Source organism: Olea europaea, chromosome 6 (assembly GCF_002742605.1).
Source record: "Olea europaea var. sylvestris chromosome 6, O_europaea_v1, whole genome shotgun sequence".
Lineage (NCBI taxonomy): Eukaryota > Viridiplantae > Streptophyta > Magnoliopsida > Lamiales > Oleaceae > Olea > Olea europaea.
This window is the reverse complement of record NC_036242.1, coordinates 7509813-7518402: the sequence shown is the minus strand read 5'-3', so window position 1 is coordinate 7518402 and position 8590 is coordinate 7509813. Positions and strand designations below refer to the sequence as shown.

The following is an 8590-nucleotide window of genomic DNA, read 5'->3' as shown; positions in this document are numbered from 1 at the left end:
GATATTATATATTTTGCAGCACAAGAGAGTAAAAACTCGATAATTGATATAATAAAAGATAGTTGAGACTTGAGAGAGTTGTAATCTTGGAAGAGATTGATATGAAAAAAAAATTTTGGGGGAAGGGGGTATTTATAGTAAAAAAATGGGGAAAAAAAAAAGAAAAAAAAAGTTCTGTGACCGTTCAGTGACCGTTCTGATCACTGAACAAAAGTTCAGTAACCAGAACTGCCACTGAAGATAGGCTCGTCTACACGGTGAGCCGAACGGGCGAGGCCCGCTTGGCTTGTGCTCGGGCTCGTGATTTCACGAGCCCGAGCCGCCCACGAGCCCATTTTTCACGAGCCGAGCCGGCTCGGCCCAATTGACATCCCTATACGTGACAAACTAAATCGTTAATTTGTGACCAAATGATACAGATTTGTGACTTAAATATATTTAATTAATAAATTAATTAAATCATAAATAAATTTTAATAAAAATCTGATTTTTAAATTTTGAAACTTGTTTTCTTAATTATGAAAGGTGTGATACTTAAAATCTTACTTATGAAATTTTCACATATGTAAAATAACCAATTAGGGCCAGAAAGCAATTTAAATTTTAGGCCCACTGAAATTAAAATCGCAAGCCCAACTTAAGGCCCAAAACCCAAGTAAATTAGCTGCAACATTTCCTACTTTCTTCCTTGCCTGTAGGCTGTTGACCTTGGGCAGAGAATCAAAAACCCTAAACATAAAACCCCTTAAACGAAAACCAAAATCTTCTTCTTCTTCTTCTTTTATTTGTCGGTACAATTGCAATATAAGCTCTGAATTAACTCAATATGGCGGGTAAGAATCTGAGAAAGAGGAAACCATCTTCTCAGCAAAACAAGGACAACAATAAGAAGCGGTTCTCCTCCATTAGCCATGACCCATTTTTCCACAACAGCGATTCAAAACGGCGGAATAAATTTGATGACGAAGACATTAATAGCAGCGATGATGAAGGAGAGGAATTTGATTCCGAAGGGGAAAAAGAAGCAGTAGCGGTGGAGGAGGATAATGAAGAAGAGATTACAGAGGAGACGCCTGCGGAGAAAAAGAAGCGATTAGCTGAGGCATTCTTGGACAGGATGAGGGCGAGGGAGAAGAGAGAAGAAGAAGATGAGGAGTTAGAGGATGAAGGAGCGAGGAGAGAAAGAGAGGGGGAGAGGGATTCGCTTATTGCCAAAATTTTGCAGCAGGAGCAGCTTGAGGAGAGCGGCCGGATGCGCAGAGCCATCGCTTCCAGGTGTGTGTGCCTGTGGATTGTTACTTTTATCCTTCTTGTATACAAGTCTGGTCGAGTTGATGTAAATGCACGATCTTTCAAGCTTTTGGTATTATAGAGTCTGATGCTAGAGTGCTTAGGACGTTACTTATGAATAGTAGAAGTATGAGTTTTGGTAATTTATGCCTTTGCTCTGATTGGAGGGACTCATTTCTTTGGCTTCCTGTATCTTGTTTCTTCTTATTTTCTTTCCTTTGGTGTGAGGTTGGGAGTAGGGGGCTTCAAAAAAGAGCCAATACTATCTTTTGTTAATATATGCTCGAAATGGGTTGTCATGACTTTTCATTCACCTAGTATGAACCCATTCGCTCTTATTTGCCATTTTTTGTGGGTTGGATAGTGCGGGTTGGGTGGACGAACATGCTTGAGCTGGTATTATATAAACTGTTCTAGTGACATTTCCTAGCTGCATTAGTAGTTGAATGTTTTTGAGTAATTTAATTTGGATTTTTGGCTTGTAAGAAATGTGTTGCTTGGTTAATGAGGTTTTCTGTGATGGTTGATGCATTTATGGGGCAATGATGGTTTTTTCTAGGATAGTACAGGGTAAGGTCTAGAAGTAAAGTGTTTCTCCCAACACTAGGGTTATTGCTACAGAGGGAGCAACACCGCTAGAATTCTATAAAGTCAAATATTCTGTGGTTCATCTCGATGAATTGATAAATGTGATTTGCATTTGTATTAGTTGTCTCTGGAGCTGTTTATTTTGATGCTCTTAAGCTTGTGTGATGCTTCCTTTTCTGCTCACACTCTTCTATTTGCATGCTCAAAAAAACAAAATGTGTGTGGCAGTTTTTGTGAATTTAGCATGCATCTCATTTAATGACACATCTACCTGTTGATATTGAAATGTATTGTAATCTTTAGGGTTCAAAAACCAGAAACAACGGAAGGATTTCGATTTTTAGTGAAACACAGGCATCCAGTTACTGCAGTAGCTCTATCAGAGGATGATACCAGAGGATTTTCAGCTTCCAAGGATGGTACCATTTTTCATTGGGATGTCAATAGTGGGAAGACTGAAAAGTATTTGTGGCCTAGTGATGAAGTGCTGAAATCTCATGGTGCCAAGGACCCGCAAGGTAGAGCTACAAAACACAGTAAGCATGTTCTAGCATTGGCTGTTAGTTCTGATGGTCGATATTTGGCAAGTGGTGGACTAGATCGGCATGTTCATTTGTGGGATATCCGTACTCGGCAGCATGTTCAGGTGCTTCTAACGAACTATTAGTAATTAGAGATACATGTGGAAGTTTCCAATGATTGCTGGTCAAATTGGTATCTGCATATTATATGGATCTCTTGTTAAAATTCTGGATACTTACTTTAAAATACAATAATTCTGGTGCATTCCCAGCTCCTAATGTGAAATTACTTCTTCTATCTGCATTAGCTACTAAGTGGCGTACTTCTATAAAATTAAGAATTACATGGAAGTGTTCACTTATTTTTGAATACTACTGGTTTAACCAATCATGTATTCCTACCTGATGCATGTAATTTGTGTATTTTCTGTATAGCTCTGAATGTCAATATTTTGGGGAAGCATGTACTTTATTTTTTGGTAAGCCATTTTAATTCACCTTTCGCATGACTTGCAGGCGTTTCCAGGGCATAAAGGACCTGTGTCATGCTTAACATTTAGGCAAGGAACTTCAGAACTTTTTTCTGGTTCATTTGATCGATCTGTCAAAATCTGGAATGCAGAAGATAGAACTTACATAAATACGTTATTTGGTCACCAGAGTGAAGTTTTAACAATTGACAGCTTGAGAAAAGAACGGGTATTGACCGTTGGACGTGACCGGACCATGCATTTGTGGAAGGTAATTCACAACATTTTCCCAAAGGGGTTTGCAATCACAATTGTAGTCCAAATTGCGTCGCACATGGTACAATTTTGAGGGTGAGTCTACAGTAGAGCTAGAAACTAACGAAACTACGTTATTTGGTCACCAGAGTGAAGTTTTAACAATTGACAGCTTGAGAAAAGAACGGGTATTGACCGTTGGACGTGACCGGACAATGCATTTGTGGAAGGTAATTCACAACATTTTCCCAAAGGGGTTTGCAATCACAATTGTAGTCCAAATTGCGTCGCACATGGTACAATTTTGAGGGTGAGTCTACAGTAGAGCTAGAAACTAACGAAACACAATAAACCTACAATAAACCATAAAAGAGTAGATGAGCTTTAATATCAGTTTCCCTCCTCCCCAGCGGTTTGATGTTGAAATTGTGAAGTAGTATTTGAAAGCGAGCATACTCTGAAAAGGAGAAATATAAGAAAAAACAGCTAACTAGACACAATGCCAATCAAATTAGGAAGTGTCTAGGCAAAGATGAATATTTTGTGGTTGATGGATATTATGCAATGAGGTTTTGAGTGTGAAAAGATTCTTATGAAGGGAAGGGGAGTATCAGGGAGATAATAAAGGTGATATTCAAGATTGGACAAACTACAGAGATATTCAGTTCTCTAGGGGGTTGTTGAGTATAATTTGAAATGCAACTCAATGGTCTTGGAAAACTAGTTTAGTTTTGTGTTACGGAGACCTACTACAGGTATTACTTACATAAAAGAAGTAAGCCTTCTATACATTATTTATTTATTAAAAAAAAGGAAAAGGGCATTTTATAAGATATTTATGGAGATGCTTTGGCATGTTGTAGATAGAGATTTCTATTAGATAGCATTAATGATATTTATGAGGGACTGGTTGTGAATATGAGATCTAACGAGGTAATATTGGGAGATTTCCTGTTAAAATAGGCTCGTATCAAGATTCCTGTGAAATTCTTACAATTTTGCTTAATTTATAGATGAGCTTGTTAGACATATCCAAACAAAGGTTCCTTATTGTACATTATTTGATAACGATCCATTTTTAGTTTATGATATTAGGAAGGGGTAATTCACAACTTATAACTCTTGAGGATTGTAGGAGTTTTAAGTCAAGTACAATTGAAGTGGAATTGATGAAATGTTATTTAAAATGATGTGCGTTCGTATTGTTCTGTAAACAATTATTCTAGATATCTAGGCTTGATTATTTATAAGCAACAAGGAAATGGAAATGATGTAAGTTACAGGATTAGAGTGATGGGATGAAGCAGTGTATGTATCGTATGTGATCTAATTAATGCTACCATTCAAAGGGGAAATTCTATAGACTGCCTACCAGGCCAACTGTTCTTTACGGTACTGGTTTTTTGGAGTATTAACCAAACACAATAAAATTTTGAAGCACATCTTGCTTTAGATGCTTAGACCTAAAGAAGTTATTGTTGGTAAGAGTGACGCAGAAGAATAAATAAGAAGGAAATTTGACTTTATTGACCTGGATGAGGTGGCCCATGGTATATCTCGAGCTTTTTGAAAAGGTAGTCTAAAAGAACGTCCAAGAAGGATTCATGTGGCTTATCCCAAGTTTACAGCCCTTCTATATTGAAAAAGTATCAAGCTAATATCTTGATAATTTGTGTTATATACTCACCTGTATAATCTTCCTACATGACAATTAGTTTCCTTTTATTTTCTTATTGAAAAAAGAAGAAGAGCCGTGAACGTTTGTGAGAAACAAGTGAATAAAAGACCAAGTTATGGCCTATGATGTCTCTGACTCTCTAAGATTGGTGAACTTTCATATGGTTGAACCATAATCTTTGTATTCCAAATAGGTACCAGAAGAATCTCAGCTGGTATTTCGAGCTCCTGCATCATCCCTGGAATGCTGCTGCTTCATTAGCAATGATGAATTCTTATCGGGTTCTGATGATGGAAGTATTGAACATTGGAACATATTACGTAAGAAGCCTGTCCATATTATAAGAAATGCACATGCGTCGTTGACTCCGATCAATTTTGAACAAAGACATAATGGCTTATCAAATGGCCACATAGGTATTTGATCTTCTGGCTTCTTGTCTGTTGACAACTGGAGTTCCTAGTCTTTATCTGTAGACATGGATCACTCGACAAATTTGCTTATGCATAGTTATTGATGCAGTATTTCCTGTATTTGTTTGCAGAAAATGATGCCCAAGATTCTGAAAAACCTTGTTCTACAGCTCTTTCCTGGGTCAGTTCAGTGGCTGTATGTAGAAGCAGCGATCTTGCTGCTTCTGGAGCCGGAAATGGTTCTATACGTCTTTGGAAGATTGAGAGTGAATCCAAAGGCATTTGTCCTCTGTTTGAGCTCCCCCTGGTAAGGATATATGGTTTCTCCTGGGTGACTTAAATGTAATCATTATAGCATAAGTCACTTCTACTTCGTTGTCTTTTTTAAATTTCTTCACTATCAAGTCTTTAGTTAGGCTCTCTAAATATGGTGTGTTGAAAGTAGCCTATTGCAGGAGAGATTTTTTCATGAATCCATAAGGGCTTTTACTTTATAGGTGGCATAGAAGACATCAAATATGATAATTTTTTCATACATGAGATTAGATTTGACTCGTGACTGCACCAAAATGAAGTGAAAAATGTGCTGAAGGACATCAAACTTTCACAGGTTGTATTGTAAAACCTAAATAAGTCAAAAGAGGTCCAGGTATAAATAGGCTCCTTTTCTTCTTCTTCTTCTTCATGTTGTACTCGAACTTTTCCTAATTAGATTTGGTAGGTAGTTCCTTATTTGCCAAGATTGGTTTTTGCTATGATGCACCGATACGAACACGTGTCCAACACGATAGTGACACGAGAAGTTGATTAAATCATTTAAAATTCTTCATTTATATAGTATACATATAGTTTTATGCTTGTTATTTATTTTTCTTGTTGAAATCTTTTAAATATAAGTACCTATTGTTATTTACTAATAACTTTGAGTTAAAGCTATAAATATTTCTAATAAAAAAAGAAAAATGATTATGGTAGAGTGTCCGAAGAGTGTCGTGTGTTGAACACGTACACGCTACCCTAATTAGTGCTATAGAGGTTTTTTTGTATCTCATGTGAATTGGAATGTTATGTAGGTTGGATTTGTGAACTCTTTATCTTTTGCGAAATCTGGAAGGTTCCTTATTGCTGGTGTTGGGCAGGTGAAGTTTTCCTCCCCTTTCAAATTTCAAAAATTTACCTGTTAATCTGAATCTTTACTAGTAGAATGTAGAACATATTTGCTTATATATGGTCTGCACTTCTTAAATAAATTAATCGATACTATATTTCTTGCATGTTACTTCTGATTTTTATTAGATGTTTTTATAAGATAAACAGTATGTCATGCTGTCATTAAAGAAGCATTATCTAACATTGTTGAGATAATTAAACCTCTGCAAAAATAAATCTTCGTATTGAGCCTTTGAAATGGTTCCTAAAGTTGGGCAAGAGAGACCTCTCTACCTTCCATCGAGACTAAGTAGGACCATGGACACTTGTCAGAGGAATCTGATGCACTTGCAATTGCAGTGCCAGCTAGGTTTACTGAGGAGGTTATTTGGTTTGTGTTTCAATTGGGAGGGAAAATTAGTTGGACTGCTGAAAAATTAGTTTAATCAGAACAACACAATCATTTGTTATAATAATAGCTTGGTTTAGAGTGAGAAATTTATTGCTTAGATTCATACATAGATACAACACATATGGCCCTTGTTTGAGCCCCATTTTGAGAGGAAAAATGAATTTTTGAATAGTGTATTGATGAGAAATGTGTGGTTAAAAAATAAGGAAATGTTTTGGATTTGCGTGTAATATTATTTTATTGAAAAATGGGTGGTTGAAATGATGTTAAAACACTGTAGAAGAATTCATTTTTTCCAAATAATGGGGATCAAACAAGGGCATGAATTCCATTGTCTTTGAGATGGCATGATATATGAAAGATTGATATCAGTTTGGTTTCCGTTTCAAATTTTATTCATTTTTCTTTCAACGAATTGACCACAGAACAGTATTGGCTGGATCTTATATATCAGTATTGACAACCCCCTTCTCCAAATGGTCCTTCAAGAAAGTGGGGGGAGGGGTGTTTCAGGGAATAGCATTATGATGGTGACACCTTAAAGGATGCTGATTGAGTTATAGCATTGTAATTAGAACTGAATTTCCAATGTGGAAAGCCTCACCTTTAAAACATCTGATTTCTTGCTTTTCTCAATTAGTATTGCAGATACTATTTTCATCTTGAAAAGAAATAGTTAATCTTTCCACTTGCTGTATTTTGATCTAATATTGAAGGTTTTTTTGGACAGGAGCCCCGATTAGGAAGGTGGGAACGAAATGCTGCTGCCAGAAATGGAGTTGCATTGCATCGTTTGGAGCTTTCTTGAGACAGCATGTGTTTCTTTTTTCCTTCCGCTAATTATCAATTTTGACTAAAGTGACTCGAAAAGAAGTAAAGGTTCTTGATTGGGGTCGATTTTTTATTTTTTGTAAAAGCTATTTTACTGCACGATCAACCCCAAGTGAATTTTGTCTTAATCAATTTGCGTTAGCTCGCAGTTTGTAAAAACCTGGTAAATGCAGGTTGAGGTTGGCTTGCTTTTTGCTGGTTCAGCTTGGCTCCTTTATACGAATGTTTTCTTCCCATGTTTCAATATTCAATGATGATCAAGGAACAGGCATACATTTGACAGAGCAACTTAGATTGACAGAAGAGTTTGTTTCTAAATTATATTTGAGGATGTAAGGTGAATTTGTTTGAAATAGTTAGTCTTGTTACGGCTAGATTAAAAAAAAATAATAAATAAATAAATAAATAAATAATGTTCTTTTATTTGAATGTATTTTTATCTTTTATTTTCTTATTTAATATTATTTAAAATGACATTAACCTAGGTCATCATCTTCTTCACTCCTGTCTTGTCCCGTCCCCCCCCTTAATTAATACCCATTCGCTCAAAAATTTAAAAATGGTACCTTGAGATTCTTGCAAGAGGCGTTATATAAGCAATGGCACTACTTCAATTTAGGGGGTTTTTGTTTTTTATTTTTGTAAAAATGAGAATGAAAAATATAGTCGTTATTGACTCCACACAAGAAATAAAAGTTCAAATTTGGTGACTTGATGTGATGGATAACAATCATATTTTTCATTTTAATGGAGAAAGAATGAGTAACAAACAGGGGCTTAACTTCTGTCAGGACGGTCATAATTTTGTTTTTATCGAGTAATGTTATTTATGTCTCATGGTTTAAGGATTGATATAGAATGATGATGTAAAAAAGAGAGAAGAAAAAACAAAGAATTCAGTTAAAAGTCAGTTAATATAATTCACATCATCATTAAGTTAATCAATCTGTAAATGATAATAATTACATTATCAATTTGCTCAA

The 8590-nt window shown here is 35.8% G+C and overlaps 1 protein-coding gene across 3 annotated transcripts; it reads left to right on the top strand.

Annotated features, from left to right (window-relative positions):
- Positions 1-700: 700 nt before the first annotated feature.
- On the top strand, positions 701-7889 carry LOC111395688 (U3 snoRNP-associated protein-like EMB2271). Of its 3 annotated transcripts, XM_023021798.1 has the most exons (7): positions 701-1275; positions 2182-2524; positions 2916-3140; positions 4996-5218; positions 5347-5522; positions 6289-6354; positions 7507-7889. In XM_023021798.1, the coding sequence occupies exons 1-7, from the start codon at positions 827-829 to the stop codon at positions 7582-7584; spliced, it is 1560 nt and encodes a 519-aa protein (XP_022877566.1). In that variant the 5' UTR covers positions 701-826; the 3' UTR covers positions 7585-7889. The 3 variants fall into 3 exon arrangements, with proteins under 3 accessions (XP_022877566.1, XP_022877568.1, XP_022877567.1); XM_023021800.1 differs by lacking the exon at positions 2916-3140; XM_023021799.1 differs by lacking the exons at positions 6289-6354; positions 7507-7889 and adding an exon at positions 5713-6077.
- The last annotated feature ends 701 nt before the right edge of the window (positions 7890-8590 follow it).